Genomic DNA, 18758 nt, shown 5'->3' with positions numbered 1-18758 from the left:
CAAATGAGTGTTACATTTCTTAGCCATACCTAACAGATGAGCATTAAATGTGATCTGGCAATGGATTTTAGTACCCTTGAATGGCTAGAACAATAACAATGGGGCATAAAATCGGTTGGAGTCGGGTCGGACAATAAATATGTCTATATTCATTTCCAAATTTTTTATATTTAGTTGGATTTGAATCTATATTTGATTTGGATCCTACTAATTAAAATCATATCCAGATCCAACTGGGATGATTCGAGTCGGGTGATACTGGAATGTTGGCATTTTATTTCCTATTTTATTTTGTTGAAAATTTATATTAAGACCAGATTTTCAAAGTAGGTAAAATGAGGAAGATAATAAAATTGGATGAGTATTATTGAAAAAGGGGATAAGAGAAAAGCATGTCTATAAGATTGAAAGAAGAATATTCTTGGAAAGGGAGATAAAAGAGGAAAAAAAAAACTTGAGAGTATTTTTTAATAGGAGAAAAAAAAAATGCAATAAAATTTAGAAGTTCTCATCAAGATACGTTCTTACAAGGATAAAGATTGAGGTAAAAGAGGGGGAACAACCATCCTATTTTATTTTACCATTTTTACTATTTCATTTTGTGAGATCACATGTGATAGAAAAATGATATTTTGTAACTTAAAAATATAGCTGTCAAAGTAAAATATCATTCTGACATTGACGAATCTAGGAATGGATCTGTATCCGACTTGATCTGCGTTAGGCCCAGGAGACATCAAACCTTCTTGACCAATTCTTTTATTTGAACCTACTCCAACGATCCAAACCTGCTAAATACGATTTTCAATTTTTCATATCATTTAGATTTTGGGTCAATTTTATGACAGAAATAGCGGTGTACAGCCCGCTTCAAATTTTCAAAAAAACCCCTCTTTTTAATTTATTTCATGCCCTTAAATTTTCCCAAAATTTTGAAATACGTCTTTGAAAATGCCTCGTGTAATCCAATGGAGAGGGTTTCTTCAAACTTTTGAAGCGGGCTGCCCGCTTCAAAGTTCCTTCCTTCGAGGAGGGATTCTCTCTTATGAGTGTTATTCTCTGCTCCCTAGGTGCTGAACGTTACCCAACTCGGTAGCTTCAAATGTTTGGATCTGAGGGGGAATTTTGAAGAACTTCTATTGCCACACTGGTTTTGATTATAGCACTCCAATAATAAAATTAGAGAGATTCTATTGCCACATCAACTTTTGCTAAGAGCACTCCAATTCATATGAAATCACCCAAGAATTAGAACCCCTATAAAATTATAAAGATGTAAGTTTCAGTTCAATTCCACATATACCCAAAATTGAAACCTAAATAAAACATCGATTTTGGTTCTTATCGATTTTTGTTGAGATGGAATGCTTGGAAGCATAACCATCCGAACAAATACCCAAATCTGCACTTGAAAGTTGATACTTGGAGTCTTTGTATTTGAGATTGAAAAAGAATGGGAAATTGGTAAGATATACAAGTATGAATAAGGCCACAATCACTCTTACTCTATCGTTCTACGGAAGACTAACACACACCCAACCAAGAAGATAGGAAAATCCTTCCATTAGAATATAAGAAAATGAGAAAGATGATCATCTTGACAGAGACCACATTGACTTGACAAAGCTTCTTGGCTTGATTCATTAATTGCAACCAAAAATCAAAGGAGTTGAAATACATTCCATGAACCCCACTTAATCCAAACACAAAGTACAGAAGCAACCAATTTGAAATAAAAGAAAATCAACAAAATCTCATTTAATTCTATAATATGCTTTCGTGAATATATGTTTGCAAGATACCCAAATGCATATATAATAATAGCTAATCAGACTCCCGGATTAAAACATTTTCAGAATTTAGATACTACATTTGCAGGATATAAAAAATAATTCACCATTGCATCTCTATGCATGAGATGGACTTTCGTTGCTCATCTCTGCGGCAAACATGGAACCAAAACTTTTTTTAAGCATGTCAAACACTTCCTCAAGTTTGCTAATCCGAGCTTCCAATTCCATCCCTGGCAGTGGAATTTCATCCCCATTGCTCTCTCCTCGGTAATCTTGCGTGTCTATCGAATTATTAACTGAATTCCCAGAAACCTTGACTTGTACTCTAGTTTCCATTTGATTTGTCAATATCTTCTTTACGCCAATTTCTTTTTCTGTAGTTGAGGATGGAGGACTCTGAACTTGGGTGCTTGAAGTACGCTTGTGGGCTCTAGCTGCTCTGTTCTTGGCAGCGTTGATGTCTCGAATACGCTTAAGGCTTTGTGAGAGTGGGATATTGTCATCGTCGCTCGAACTATGCAATTCCCACCAACATTTCCGAGGAAACCCAGGAGGAGGAGAGCATTGGCTCTCTAATTCATTCTCATCTGAAGCATCTTGTGATTTCTCTAGACTTTTAGAGCTATGCTCGTTTTCCAAGATGTTATGAACCGCATCTTGTCTGGCTGACCCACATTGCTTCCACCATTCAAAGTATCGTGCGGTGACATTCGGTTCAACGAGACAGGGTGGGAGATAGAATCTGATGTTTCTATGGGGCTTGTCGTACGTCCTCCAAGCTACTTCCCATGTTGCATTGGCACGGACGAAATGACCCGGCAGATCTTGATCCATTCCAAATTGCATCCCCACTCGGTGTGGGAGATATTGTTCTATACAGTCTAGTCCAACAAGCTCGCAAGCCATTATGCAACGGCAATATGTCTGTAACTCATAATTAACATTTGGGCTATCAAATACCCATCCTCCTCGCTCTTCGTAAAACAAAGGTCTTCGCCAATTACCCACAACGTAGGAATAAGGCCGGAATTCAAAAGATTTAATTGTATTCATAGTCGATCTTACTGACTTGAATTCCGACTTGGAACTGATTTTATGCCACCGAGTCACTCTTGGCTCACCATGATTGAGAGAATTTGGTTTCGGACGCAAAGTTGGTAAATGCTCCCAAGCCCATATCTGCATAATTTGGAATGGTGCCCAAACACTAAGCTGCGGCTCAGTAGTAGTGCTACTACTACTATCATCTTTAGTAGTGATTGAAGCAACATTGCCTTGCTTCAAGACTCTCAAGTCTCTATAAATGCTCGCGAGGACCGTGGGTGCTAGAGCAACCCGTGTTCCTTGAGACAAATGTATGGCAATTGGAAACATTTGCGTACTCATAGTTTCTTCAGGGTAGGTGGGGAGTACATACCTTGACAACCACAAGGATATAAAGGCAACATGTTCTAATTCACAATTGCTATCCATGAACCGTTTGATCCATGCGGAGTGACACGGTTTTCCTACTTTGTGTTTCCAAAACTTCTTGTGCTCTTTTAGTAATTTTTCTTCGATATTTGATAAGTCTTCTGCAATAGGATTAGTAATTGGTTCTCCAATTACCGAAAACCCACCAAGAATAAACATATCTTCAAGTGTCAATGTTGCTTCTCCCCATGGAAATACAAATGTATTGGTCTCAGGACACCAAAACTCTGTTAACCCAAGAACCAATTCTCTATTTTTTCTAAGTTCGTATGTGGAAGCAATGATGGAGTCGTAAATGTTGGCTTTTTTCCATATGGGTTCATATATTGGACTCATTTGATCAACCCATTGTTTCCATTTTTTTTGTGGGTATCTCCACCCTTTGAAGTGAACCTCAGATGACCATTTTATAGGCTTATTGTGAACAAATGAAGGGATTTCAAAGACTTGGTTGGTACAAGTAACAGAGTGTTTAAGAAATCTAGCAATTCTGAGTGTTGGGTTTTTACCTGAAGGAGTCACCATCTTCTCTTCTCTCTCCTCTACAATGGATACCCACTCATCTACTTCTTCTTGGCCTTGGGCCATTGTTGTTGTTGTTTTCGAACTGAGAAGAAGGCCAAGTTCCAACAAGAGAACTATATGTTGTTTGTTGGGTTTGAGAATCACAAACGTCCAGAGAAAGAGAAGGAGAAGGAGAAGGAGAATAGTCCTCTGGTGGTACTGCCGACTATCCAATGACTGATTGCTGGAATTTAAGGAGAGGTGCTATTGGCACCCCAACTTTTACTTATTACACCCTCAATTTTTATTCATCCCAACCCAATCAAAAATTAAAATATACCATTCAAATATTACAATAATTTGACACAAATTATTGTTTAAGCATTATAAAACATTATAACATTCATTCAAATAATTTAAACAATTATTTAAAATTGTGATTAGGCTCATATAAAATCTTAAACTCAAATAATAGAAATCTAGAATAAAAATGAGAAAGAGTTATATTGACACCCTAACTTTTACTTATAGAAAAAGTAAAAATTGGGGTGCCAATAACAGCTGTCAATTTAAATTTTAATTGAGTTTGCCAAAACTATTCGTTTCTTGTTGGTAAGGCAAATTTGGGAGAAAGTCAGAGAAGTCGTGGGATGGTTCAAAGGTGGGGTGGGGCCCATTGGAGTGTTTATCCTCTGCTACGGAGGGTGCTGAATGTTATCCTACTCACTGGTCCCACATGCCAACATCAAACGTGATTGGTATCTTCACTATTGAAAGAGTATTATTGGATTTTCTTTTTTTCTTTTTTTTTATAATTTAGTAAAGACTCCTGTTAAATTGGCCATATCCCTTTTGTTCAGAAATTAACAATGAAATTGGGTTTTTTTTCGTCCTTAAATTATTAAATAATAATTTATTAAAACTTAAATTATTAAATAATAAAATCAAACTTTCACCCATTAATTCGTCAAAAAAAAAAAAAAATTTCAGCTCTAGGGGTAAACCTAATCTTGTAGTGTGTTATATAAAAAAAAAAAAGAAAAAGGGAATATCTTTTGACTTCATCCAAGACTTTGAAAATGATGGTCGACAAATTTGTAAACTTAAAGCTAAAATTCCATATTAAAAAATTACTTTTTTTTAAATAAAGTAAAAAAATAAAATTTTGAAAATTATTAAATATTACAATTTTACACTTTACGGCATCTTATCATGTTTTCATGCCCATCAAGAAAACTTTTCAAACTAACTTACGCCGTGATTGGATAATAAAGTAAAAAAGTAGAAAGTAACTGTGGAAGATACTTGGTTTGGGAAAAAAAGTAATTTTTAAAAAGTGAATGAAGTTTTCATTTGCTTTTTAAAATGTTAAGAATTTTATTTTTTTTTAAGTATTTTTTTTAATGAGAGTATTGCCACACCCAACTTTTGCTAATGCCGCCCCAAGATGTGGTGCTAATTCTTTGGTGATTGGGATTTTTTCAAAATTTGTACAACTTAAGTTCAAGTCCCAGTTTCAATACACGGGTCATTTTAATTCTCAAAACATGCATTTCGAGTGTATTTATCACTTTTATAATCAATGAATTCGATGGTATGTCTATGAATTTGTAGATATTTAAAGTGAGTGAAGAACTCACGAGTTAATAGATTATAAAAATGACGTGTACATGTTTTGGAATTAAAATGAACAATTTACCAAACTCAAAATTTCGTCATATTCAACACACTAAATGGAGATTCACCCTTGATGATTTACAGATGAATTGGGGTGGCATTAGCAAAGTTGGTGTGACAATAGAATCTCTCTTTTTAAAACTATCCGAACGAGCTCTTAGTCAGGAAAGTGTTTTTTTGAATTTTGCTAAGAGTAAGCTTAGCGTGACTATCTTACTAAGAGCCATGGTGCCCACCAGCCATCTAGATTTCATTGTATAAATCAGAATTTAAATTTTAAAAAAAATAAATAAATAAATAAATTAGCCTGATCAAAGGTTTTGAAAATGTATGGGTAGTCCTTTGAACTCAAGTCTTCTATGATAAATCGACATAAAATAACCTGAATGCCCTCATAACGCACCACAATTATTTGCACCTGTTTGGTGCTCGGTAGCAGTCGTCACAACTTAAATTGCACAAATTTTTGTAAGCTTAATTCGGAAAAACAAAAAACAAAAAAAAACGAAAAAAAAAATCAACTTCAAAGATCCTATCTTTCTTATTTCTCGAATCCTAAATTCAAAGTGAGAAGAGAAAGAAACACCACTGCACAGGACAATATGTTCAATCTTTGATATTCACAATGGGCCTAAAAATGCTATCTATTTTATAAAGGGAGCCAAGAGGACTTATATAAGGTTATGAAATTATCCACACTACATATTTGAGATACAAAACTGGTATGGTTACGACGATTAAGTACATTAACATCAAAAGTGTGCCTCTCACCTCTGTACACCCCTAAAATTATTTGGGGAGGAAGGAAGATCGAGATCAGCAATGGCCACATCCCACCAGTCTTGTTCCCCTGGAGATTTTATTGATCTTGGTTAACTTCCTGTTCAAGTGGAGCAGCAAACCTCACATTTGCCGGTCGAGTCACCAAAACAGTGTCATCGGCAAACAAGGATTTGATAAATGTGGGTGTCCTTAGTGGGCGTCGTCCTGTCATCCGTGGATACACATCTTCGAGAAAATAATATGCATGACCAGCTATCATTCCCTGAAACATACATACATGATTTTCTATTTTTATGAACAGACAACGATAACAATTTAAACATAAGAGCGTTATAGTTCCTTGTTAAAAGTAAAATGTGTAAAAACACAAGATTCTATTTGAGTGAGATTATGCACAATAAGTAAACTCCATATGTGTAAATATTAAATAACAAATATTATGCTTTGACGATATCACATTGCAAGCCATTGACATTATTATTGTCTACACCAAATCCCAGTTACTAGGGTCGGACTAATGAATCCTATTTTACTAACTCTACTATAAACCATAACTTCAGTTGAGGCAAGGTTCTTCCTACACCACCATGATTTTAAATCTCGTCCAAAACCGAGACGACTCATGCGATACGTCTCGGTATCGTCCACCAACGAGACGGATAGACAAGTCAAACGTATCAGATGAGATTTAAAACCATAGTTCATTCGTCTCATTGTTGAACGAGACAACTCAAACGTATCGGAAAATTCATCCGAGACGACTCGGTCTTGTTCATGGATGAGACGAGATGTCAAAAGGAGTTTTAAAACCATGTTCACCACTGATGATAAAATTATAGTGTAGTATCAACTGGCCCCACTATTGCCAGTTAAGCCTGTTGTCAATAACTAACTATATTCCTGACACAGATTCTTCATGAGAAATCACGGCGCAAGAGCTCCCAATTAGCAAAATAAATTTACGTCTAATATTTATTACCATTAGCTCTAACTACCAAGAAACCTACCAGAAGATCCACCCAAGCACTGGTACCAACAACAAGTACAGAGAATCCCAGAAGAACCTGAAATTGAAGCAAAATGAAACCTGGGCATTAGTATTACAAATGATCCATAGAATGCAAACTCAAGACAGGTTGCAGCTAATTGCAAACCTATTTCAGACAAACATTATTGCAAACCAATAATGCATCCTTCCCACACTCCTCAATAAGCTTTCCATAATCACAATTATTAAATAAACCACCTTCTACTGATTAAGAAAAAAACCCACTTTTTGGAAGCATTTTGTTCAGTAAGTATGAGATTTTGTTTTTTGACTTCCTCAAGGGAGGTAATTTAAACCTCAGATTCCTTGGTAATTAACGTGTCATCATGGCTTCAGAACAAAAAAAAGGAATGATTCACAGTTAAGCTCATGTCATGAGCTCACAGAAACTATAAATCTGCTATTTGGAAAGGTAGGAAAAAGTGATAAGTGAAAGGAAGCAAGCATGTTGAGGGGGTGGAAGGATGTGTCAAGATTTTTTAAGTGCTACTCTTACAACCCTTTATGTTAGGGCCATCAAAGGAATGAATATGAGGTTATCCAGTCTCAGAATAAAATACAAACATGTGATGTATTTAGAGGTTCGGCAACTCACCCATGGTAGATAAGCTGCTGTAAAAGTAAAGAGGCCCAAGAAACTCATAGGGATAAAGGGGTTCTGCTTGCTCCATACATAAACCTATAGAACAGAAAATCATAGAGAATTAACAAATTGGAAATCACCAAAAACACAATTCTGCATGGAAAAAATGAATATGTGGTAACCGACCATCATGAAGGTCAACGAATTGCTAAGGAAGATAATCTTGGCAAAAGACACTGATACATAAGGTACCATCCCTCCGACAAGAACAATTCCAGTTAGGACAGTGGCACCAAATAGGAGCATGTAAAAGAAATCAGCAGTCCTTCCTCTAAATGAGTTCTCTTCAAGAAGCTTGCAGTATCGAGCAAGGAAGAACATGTGAAATAAAAAATCCAAGTCTGTCAACACCAAAAAAACAATTAAGATTAATAGTGACCTTGAAATGCACATTAAAAGTATGATTCTAAGATCAGTGAAAAAGGGAGTAATTAAAAATTTGAAGCAATGTCTGCCAAAAAAATTTAAAAAAAAAATCTGTAGAAAATTCATCATCAAAGCCTTGTCACAAAATTTGGGGCTGAAAAAATTTTGTACATTCCTCAAAATTTAGAATCCTCTTCTCATAATCATTTGCACTAGACGAGTCTCCAAAAAATCAGAGTTCAATATTTTTGCCCGTATTGAGCAATTATATTTTCTTTGAAATTTCTTTCATGCAATGTTTGAGTTTGGATCCCTACACTACCTAAGAGTGGTCCTTTGATGTGAACACAGCCCTATTCTCAACATACACCCGACTTCTTGACTTCTGATGGACCCCCAACTTTCTCCCCATCAAATGTTGGATTTTGGAGCCCTACACTATCAAAGAGTGAGCATTTGATTTGAAACACAGTGATTGGGAGCATCAACCCTATTCTCAACAGACACCCGACTTCTTGACTTCTGATGAACACTCCACTTTCTCACATTTCAAATGGCTCTCTGAGGATTCCAAATCAACGGAATAATTGTTTCATTGCTAAAAATGGAATCAAATTACATAAATTCAATTTGACTCCACCAACCTCCCAGGACATCTTTAATCCAAAACCCCAAAGTTTAATTTTAGGGGGGCATCCCCCCTCGCGACGTATACACTATAACTATTGCACATTTGACGACATATATACTATATAATCTTTTAGTCATTTTCTAAGACCTCACTTGAATTAGAAATTTCATTCAAGACAAAGAAATCAAAATAAATAGTTTCATATCCTTCCACTTGATGATATACTTGACTGACCAGGGTTAGCATTTCTCCATTTTCAAAATCCCAAACTCGCATTCTAGAACATGGGTTGTCTAAAATATGTTGTCCCATCTTCGGATTTGTTTTAAGGTAAGCTTTTTGACGATTTGAAAGTCCTCCCAAGTCCCATCAATGCAATGACCAAGAATAACAATCCCACTAATGATCCTTTGCTAAAGCACACCGTTTATTTATAAAATCTAGATATTTTTCCAAAAAAGAAAACTACCAAATTTTAAATTGCTTCCCCATCTCCCCACTTCTAACTTAAAGTAGAATCCTCACAAGACATGTACTTGCCACTTTGATTGGAAGTAGCCAAGGTTCCTCCAACCACTTACAATGGAGCCATTAATAAGAACACCAATCCATGGATTGCCACGCCATCCAATAGTGGTGAAAAGGAAATGACAAGATTGGGGCTACATTAAAATTTTCATTGGTGGGTCTTAAACTTACTATTGTTCAAAAGGCAGATCAGGCGCCTAAAAAATCAAAAGATAATACATTACTTCTGAAATTGAAAAAAAAAAAAAAAAACACATAAATATACTTATCTTGATGTTAGACTCGAATGGTAAAATTTATTGAAAATGGAAATGAACTTTGATCTATATTAAAAAAGGAAAACACTTGATATGTGTGGAGGATGTTTTCCGTTGCATACCAAGGGGTGACACGTGGCACCTAAGGATTCAAATTAAACACCAAGATCTGAGTCAACTCGTCAGAGGGTAAGCTTGGTGGCTCAGTCACAAACCAACCATGGGTTTGAGCCTCGGTTGGTTGGGGAAATATTGGGTTAAGGATGCATAGTAGAGCCGTTCAATCAGCCCAAATCCCTAAAAATCAGGGATTAGATTAAAAGTGATTAAAATCTTAGTGAGCGAAAATCTCAAGGAAGAAGGAATATATGAAGATGGGATATTGACTAGATACGTTCCAAAATCACCAATTAAGATCTCCTTCTAAATTGGATAAGGGTAAAATCAGTAACAAGATCTAAAGAGATCCAAGGGTTTCATCTCTATAAATAGATTGACAGAAGTACTAAAAGGTAGGAGTTCTCCCCCCTCTAAATTTTACACTATTTGTGTACTAAGATTCTGACTTTGCGTCGAAGAGGTGTTGTTGCAGGCACACCCAGGGGAACGAGAAGAGAAAATCGCGAGGTATCATCACAAATCTCAAGGTAGTGCAAGTTTTTGCATCTACAATTTGACGTCGTCTATAGGAATCTTACAATGAGAAACGACCAAACTCTACCAACCATGGTCAATTTGGAGTAAGGATTTTCAATTTGATTTTGTTAAGGGACGCATCACGGATTGTCGATCTGGTTTTTAGATTGCAGGTGATGTTCGAAAACTAGCGATAAGGGATAATCCATCGTTGAATCTGATTTGGGTTCTCTTAAAACCCTAGATTCGTATACAGATCTAGATGGATTAGGGCACAAAGAAGATCAGGTTCCGTGTACCCAAACACCACACAGATATGTTATTGTTTCTCATGATTGGATCCCCAAACTATGGAGATACTGTTAGAAAAAGTCCATAAAGGAACCGATCCTTCGAAGGTTGCAATGGAATTGGGTTCCCCATAATTGGGTTCCCCATAATTGGGTCATTGGAGCAAGTGTGGGTCACGACACAGTTGGCGGTTCAATTGATGGGCTTGGTTCAGATCGATGACTAAAGTGTCGATCATAACTTATTTCTTAGTTGGGACTCCCATAAGCAACTAAATTTTTGGCCAAAATGGAATCGGTTGGATGGAACATAGGGATTCCTCAAACTCAAAAGTTGGCATTTCTCCTCTTTGAAAGAATTCTGACTACTCAATCAATATAGAACACCATAATTAAGATCAAAGAATGGGATGATTAAGATATATCAAATGTACCAAAACCCGTCCCAATTTAGCATCAGAACAGAAAATCAGAAGACATATAATAAATTTAACAAAAAAATTAATTCATCCAAAATGAGATGAGAAGGCACTTCAAGGTACAAGATAAAACTTACCCATTTTACGGAAGTACAAGAAATTTGTGATGAGACGCCAGAATTCATAATGCCGAATGACCAGAATAGGATTTAAATACAAATGATAAGGAGAAATTATCTGCAAAAGAAAGAAAGAAAGAAAGAAATCATCAAAACAAAGATAAAAATCAGACTGTTGGTTTCGTTAATTTCAATAAAGCCCAGAGCATCATAATTTCGCAAAGTTAAAAACAGCCCAATTGAAATAAAACCAAATCAATCAAACCCAATTACACAAAAACATCCAAACTTTGTCCCGAAAAAACCAAAGTTTCTTAAAAAGTGTAGGGTTTAAATACAAATGATAAGGAGAAATTATCTGCAAAAGAAAGAAGGAAACCATAAAAACAAAGATAAAAAATCAGCCCTATAGCTTATTTAATTTCCAAGAAAACCCAAAGCATCTTAATTTCTCAAAATTAAAACAGCCCAATAGAAATAAAACTAAATCAATCAAACCCAATTACACAAAAACCAAACTTTGTCTTGAAAACCCAAATTTCCTAAAAATAATCGTAACTAAAATGAAAATCCAAAACCCTAGAATAAACAAAAACAATGAGAATATTTGATAGTCAAAATAAATACCAAAAATTGAAAAAAAATCTAACAAATTTGTACCTCGAGCGAGCATCCGATGGTGGTAATAATTGATGCTGTGATATACGAACGAGTAATAATTGGCATCTGTTTGTACCACTCCTCAACTGCTTGAGCCATTTCTCAGATTCCTGATTCAACCCAAATCCCTAACCCTAATTTCTCACAGAGAAGCCCAGAGAGCGAGAGAGAGATCGAAGGCAGCTTGTTACAGGCTTAACGCAGCTGCATACCGGCTTTATAGCTGTGAATTTAATATAATACCCTTCGAGTCACTTGGAGATTGCCTTCACAGTAAAGGAAATACCTATTTTGTGAGGGTATATTCGTCATTTCGATGGTTGTCATGTTTTTCACAATCCAACGCTTCTCTCGGCAAGTACAACACATTCAACCAATCAGACTTTACAACTTATTTGGGCCACTGAGATTAAAGTCAGCTATAAATATAAATCCCTTTGAACAACACGGTAGGTTGGTAGGTAGGCCTCAAATCATATGTAGCACTTTATAAAGTTCGATAAGGATTTAAAAAATATATAAAATAATCCAAAATACTTTTGGAAAATTTAGAATAATCTAGAATACTCTATACCACAACATAACAACATAACATTTTTAATTTGTATTAGACGATGGCATCGGCAAAGGCGCATGTATTTGAAGGATTTATTTGTAATTTAATATTTTAATTAAAATGATTTTTGTTGGAGTGTAGACACCCGAATTTGGGCGGGCCCTCGACGCAAGATGCCCTCAAAAATCGAAAATTGGAATGGGCCCCGAAGCCCAAACCTACAAAAAATCCAACACATTTCAATTAATAAATGTCCGAGGCCACTCACGTATCCCATGGACCGGCACACCTCACCACCCTCCTACATCCTTAAATTCAACCCAATACTATTCTAACCAAGCCCAATCACTCTTCTTAAAACCCAAGTCCATCCTCATCACTATTCAATCCCCTATCTAAGCCCAAAACCCTACCCAATCTACTACTAAAGCCCAAAGCCCAATTCACTACCCAAATCCAATCCAACCCATCATCATCACATCAAACCAATCACCAAGAGATGACACATGTCATCATCTCCTTCCACCTCTCTCATCTAATCAACTCAACCCATAACCCTACCCTAACCTAACCTATTTCCCATCCTCTCATCATCAGCAACCAACAACTCAACCCATACCCTATACACCCTAACCTATTCCCCATTCTTTAACAACCCACATCATAACTCATATCTCTCACACATCAAACAATCACTTTTCCTTAAAACACTCCCAGAAAATCACCTCAACCCATACCTCCCACCACCACCCCCATACTCTTCTCTCTAATCAACCAACCACCATCACCAATCAACCCATCTCTTCATCTCTTCGTTTGCCACATGTCATCATCCATTCAATCCTCTCAAAATCAAACCAATCACTACCCATCCCCCCAAATCAAACACCTTACCTCTTCAACCATCTCAACACTCCTTCTCCAAACAACTCCCTTACACCACCATTCCTCCCATCAACCATCACTCATCTCACCCCACCAAACACTCTACCCAAATGGATTTGGGTAAGATCCAAACCATTTGGGTTAAAACACAACCCATTGCCCTCATTACAAAACTACCCTCATTTTCATCTCAAATTTCACACTCTTTCCCTCTAAAACCCATGTCATTATCCACTATTCTCATCCCTCACCCCATTATACCCTTAAAATACCTCCCCAACCTCTATAAAAATCCCTCCATTCTCCCCTTACAACAACTAATGAAAATTTGACAAAAAAATCCTTAAAAAGATAACTCTCACTCCTTACTACTCTTAACCTTCAACTCACCTCACTACACTCAACCCTCTCTCATCCCATACTCAAAACTCTACTCTCAATCTTCTAAAAAGTCTACAACTCAACTCAATCTTTTACAACCTCAAGCAAGTCCAAGTCAACTCAAAGAAGAACATCAAGAAAAGTCTTGAAGATCAAGATTGGGACAAGGTGGGTTTGAAAAAGGACCATCCCCTCTAACCCCCCTCTTCTACTCTCCCTTTTCCCACACATTTACACACACCACCATGGGTTAAATCACCAAAGGGCCCCTTCTTCATAAGGATGCCCTTAATGATTGAAATCAATATTGAAAGGCCCTCACACTTGAGGGCACATATCGAATTTTTCTTCGATTTTATTTTATTTTAAAAAATCGAATCCGAGGTTACCACATTACGTGGATGGAGTAGGGTGCCTAACACCTTCCTTACTCCATAAATGGACCCCCTTACCTTGAATCAAGGTTGGGCCACGTGCATTATCCAACGAGAGTCATCAAACATACAAAATGTATGATTTTTCGAAAAATGTGACATCAGGTGACCATTCACACCCTTTTACAAATTTGAATGGTGGCGACTCCAAAACACCCTAAAGTGGAGGGATGTTTCGAAAATATTAAAAATCCCGTGTCCACATGGAGAATTGTCATGAATTTTATCTGATTTCTTGATGATTCATTTTGTTTGGATTTTGATTGAATCCGTTTTCTATTATTTATAACCCTAAGTATATAAAGGGTATTTTTTAGGATTCTTTATTAATGAGTAAGAAGGAGTCATTAGAGAGAGAGTGGACAAAGAAGTGTAATAGTGGATTAGGGTTTCTGACGAACTTTGTAAAATTTTGATAGAGATAGTGGATTGATCATCGTTAACCGTGGACATAGGCATTTTGTCGAATCATGTAAATCGTATCTTCTATTTTTTATTTTTTTTCTCTATTTTCGTTTGCATTCAATTTCTTGCTCATTGTTCATTTTATTTGTTGCACGTTTTCGCACAATAGTTTTAAAGATTATATAATATAAAAATAAAAATAAAAAAATTGTAATTTAAAATAATAACCAATGTTATTTTAAGGATGTGTATTTGATATATATATATATATATATATATATATATATATATGTATAAGGAGCGATTCGGCAGCCCAAAAGTTTGCTAAGTTTGGTGTCAAACATTTTTTTGTAAATCACTTTTGATGGGGTTAGAAGTTTTGGAATAGACTGATTTTTTGTGAGCATGATCTCTACGATGAAGAGATCATCCTCACAAAAAATCAGCTCATTTTGAAACTTCTAACCCTAGTTTTCAAGTTGAAGAATCGTGAACCGTCCAAATTTTGTAAATCACTTTTGATGAGGTTAGAAGTTTTGGAATATGCTGATTTTTGGTAAGGTGATCTCTCATCGTAGAGATCATCCTCACAAAAAATCACCTCATTCCAAAGCTTCTAACCCATATTTTGAAAAATGTTTAGCACCAAACTAGGCAAACTTTATATTTTACTAAAATAAACCTAATTATATTAAGTTTAAGTGGGGGCATTTTTGAAATCCAAATTTTAGTGTTGAACTACTTCTACTTGAACTTCTCTCATTATAATAATAAAGATTTTGAAAAATGTAGTTGGTGATTTTTTAGAAAAAAAAAAAAAATCCCAACTCCATGAGAGAATAATCATTGATATATGTAATCACCCCTTTAAGAATGTGAGTAAATTTTTTAAGTAAAAGTGCCTTAAAGAGTTGGAGGATTCATTAGATACATTGAGAAGGTTGACTTTGAATGGTTGAGTGTGGGTTATGTGACAAGCATGGTTTTAAAACTTGTTTTGATGTCACGTCTCACCTCATCTAGCCCATGAACAAGACTCAACCGTCTTGGATTTGAGTTGTCCGATTTACTGGACTTGTCTAATTCGATAATGACACAATGGATTGACTTTTAATAAACACACCAGGTTTGAGACAATTTGTCAATCCATCTCGTTGGTGGATGATACTGAGATAAATCAAACGAGTTGTCTCGACCTTGGACGAGATTTAAAACATGGTGACAAGTGATTAGGTTGACAAAGAACTTGCTTGGAATACGTTATTGGCACATAATTTTAGTGGCATTATCATTTGTTGGCGTAACTCATACATTTTCTCAAATAAATTCATTTCTAATTTTTAACATTCAACCCTATCAAGCATAATTTGTATTACCATTGTCGTCTAAATTTTTTTTAAACTTGATTAGCATGCATTTATCGCATACTACTTCAGAACATAGTGACAAAGTCGAGGTTTGGGAATAACTCAACAAGAGAAAGCTTTGAAAAAAGTCGATAAAAATTGGATAAATTAAAAAGGTAAAAATAATTATTTTGAGTATAAAAAATGAAAAATAATACTTAAAAAAGGATAAAAACAAAAATAATCCCTGATTTTTTCAAGAAAAAAAGGGATTAAATCATGATTAATCGTTTATAAATTCGAGGTAAATAGTTTATCTTGATACGAGATGACTCGGTATCCTCCATGAACAAGGCGAGACCATAAACCGAGATTTGAAAATTGAAGGTTAAACCTGCCTAGGGTTCTTGCCTTGTCTCGCACTCTCGCTTTTATACTACGCGTTCGAGTACTATAGAAATTTAGGGTTTCTATCAATCTATCCACTTTGCTGAAAATCAATTCATTTGCAGATATTTAGGGTTTTTTCTCTCTTCGCTGACTCTAACTAGGGTTTTCTGGTTTCATGGTCTGACATTCGGCAATGCTTGTTGGTTTTCGGACCATAAACCTGTTTCGATCATCTAAGAAAACTTTCTGGATCGTTTCTAACCCTAGATTCAATCAAAGATTTAATTTTTCTCAAACCCTAACCCTCGGAATGGGAACTGAGGCCCCTCCAAAGAGACCCTTCTGTCCTTCGTGCTCGAAACCCGCTCGTCTCTGTCTCTGCTCTCGCTTCAAGACCCAATTGATCGACAATTCGATTGCTGTTACGATCCTGCAACACAACCATGAGAGAAACCATCCTCTTAATTCAACGAGAATTGCTACACTAGGGCTCAAGAATCTCACTGTAGCAACAGTTTCTGATGTCCATTTCGAAGCCCAATTCCACATTCGGCTTCTGAAACCAGATTCCGAAAGTTGGCAGGTGTTAGAACAGAATAAAGATCAAAACTTTGCAGAGAAACAAGATTTTGATCAAAATTTAAGGTCTCAAGTCCTCCAAAAACCAGTCTATGAGGTAGACCTTAAAGCCCCTAATGTTGGGTCCAATTTGAGGAATGGGTGTGTTGATAGTGTTACCAATGCTGAGATTTCTCAAAACAATGAGAAAAAATCAGATTTTGAGCGAATTCTGAGGTACCCAGAAAAGAAGAATAGTGTGGAACAAGTTCATGCTAATGATGTTAATGTGGGCGAAGAACGAATTTCAGCCTTATTGAAATGCAATAATTTGGTTTTAGAGATAGAACATAAAAGCACGAGTAAACGTGGTTCTATACAGAAACAATTAGAGGAGTCGGCAAAGGAGATGGTATTAGATACCCAAACTATTATTATGGACGACAATCAAGTCCCGAAACCAGTATTTGTTCAAATGGAATCGAACCCAATTGGTGAAGAAGAAGAACCTTTCATCACTGCCACCATTGCCAAATGTGGTTTCACCTGTTCTCTTACCCATCTCCGAACCCGTCAAAATGACTTGGAAAATCCCTCTTTTGATCAGCTTTTAGCCTCTCAGGTAGGACAAGATGCCATCTCAAATGGGTTCATTGTGAAAAAGTTGCAGAGGAAACAATTGGTTGGAAGTATGGAATTTGAAGAGTATAAAGAGTATGAAATTGTGGTTCCTCCAGGATCAGCCCTACTCTTCCCAACCAAGAAATCAATTGGGTTAGAGGATGTCACTTTTTTGGTGAAGCATTTGATTGTTTTAGATGGTACATGGGACAAGGCGAAGCGAATGTACCACGAGAATCCTTGGTTGAAGCTTTTGCCACACTTGAAATTGGATCCAAACAAGAGTAGCTTGTACAGTGAAGTGAGACATCAGCCAAAGATTGGATGTGTGTCCACCATTGAGAGCGTTGTGTGTGCATTGAAGGCATATGGGGATGATTGTGAGGGGTTGGATGATCTTTTGGATGTGTTCAAGTCCATGGTCGAGGATCAGAGGCGATGTAAAGATGAGAGATTGAGCAAAATCTCGCCAGCTTGAGACCTTTATCGCACATAAAATTATTATTGATTCTTGATTGATGTAATCTGAGTGTATCATGTAGGCAAAAGGAAGAAAAATGTTACAACTTTTGATTGATTATTATGTTGATGTTTTTGGTAAGAGACTCCCTTCTTAATTTATGTTTGGTAGAACTTTTTTTCCATATATTTTGCTTCATGAACTTGTGTCATAAAATCCTAGCTTATCGATTAAAAAAAAAGGATGATGATCGATGATCAATCAGAATGATAATTAATTCCATTTCAAGCTAGGCATTGACCCCATGGTTTTACAGAATTTTGTCCTCTGCAGCCCTTAGGCTAGTCGAACTTTTTGACATTTTATAGTCGTTGTTAAGAGACAATCGTTTTTGTTAACGGTTTGATCGAGTCAACTAATGTCCAAATCATCTATTTGAGGGGGGGGGGGGGGGTGGTTTAAATACCCTTCTCTTAACTTAAATCCACAACACACATTTTTACCTAAAAATAGAGAGCTGTTATTGCTTTATTGGCACAACAACTTCAACTAATTACATCCCAATTTCTTAATTTATTAATGGCACTCTAATTAAATATTAAAACACACCATTCAAACATTACAAAGTTTTTGTTCAAATTATTATCTCAACATTATAACACTTTGTTAAAAAAAAAAAAAAAAAATGGTAGTAGTCTACAGTTATGATTAGGCTCATTTGAAATCTTAAACCCAAAATATCGAAATCTAGCAACAAAAAAAAAAAAATTAAAGAAAACTTTAATAGGCACCTCAACTTTTACTTAGCCCCAATTATTTTTTTATTATTTTTAATTGGGCTGTAATAAGTAAAAGTTGAGGTGCCAATAGCAGCTATCTAAAAATATTCCCTCCA

At 36.0% G+C, this 18758-nt stretch overlaps 3 protein-coding genes across 3 annotated transcripts; 1 reads left to right on the top strand and 2 right to left on the bottom strand.

Annotated features, from left to right (window-relative positions):
- Positions 1-1718: 1718 nt before the first annotated feature.
- On the bottom strand, positions 1719-3970 carry LOC147390213 (uncharacterized). Its single transcript, XM_086457324.1, has one exon. It carries the CDS (start codon positions 3852-3854, stop codon positions 1908-1910), a length of 1947 nt encoding a protein of 648 aa, XP_086313450.1. The 5' UTR covers positions 3855-3970; the 3' UTR covers positions 1719-1907.
- Positions 3971-5953: 1983 nt separating this feature from the next.
- LOC147390212 (derlin-2.2-like) lies at positions 5954-12182 on the bottom strand. Its single transcript, XM_086459795.1, has 6 exons — positions 11828-12182; positions 11186-11285; positions 8048-8262; positions 7874-7957; positions 7238-7294; positions 5954-6492 (listed from the first exon to the last, which is right to left on the bottom strand). Exons 1-6 carry the CDS (start codon positions 11924-11926, stop codon positions 6307-6309), a joined length of 741 nt encoding a protein of 246 aa, XP_086315921.1. The 5' UTR covers positions 11927-12182; the 3' UTR covers positions 5954-6306.
- A 4015-nt stretch (positions 12183-16197) lies between these two features.
- Positions 16198-17986, top strand: LOC147390211 (DTW domain-containing protein). Its single transcript, XM_086417446.1, has one exon. The coding sequence runs from the start codon at positions 16418-16420 to the stop codon at positions 17879-17881; it is 1464 nt and encodes a 487-aa protein (XP_086273572.1). The 5' UTR covers positions 16198-16417; the 3' UTR covers positions 17882-17986.
- The last annotated feature ends 772 nt before the right edge of the window (positions 17987-18758 follow it).

Source organism: Akebia trifoliata, chromosome 11 (assembly GCF_017979445.1).
Source record: "Akebia trifoliata isolate Shusen 1 chromosome 11, ASM1797944v1, whole genome shotgun sequence".
Classification (NCBI taxonomy): Eukaryota; Viridiplantae; Streptophyta; class Magnoliopsida; order Ranunculales; family Lardizabalaceae; genus Akebia; species Akebia trifoliata.
This window is presented reverse-complemented; position numbering and strand designations above follow the sequence as displayed.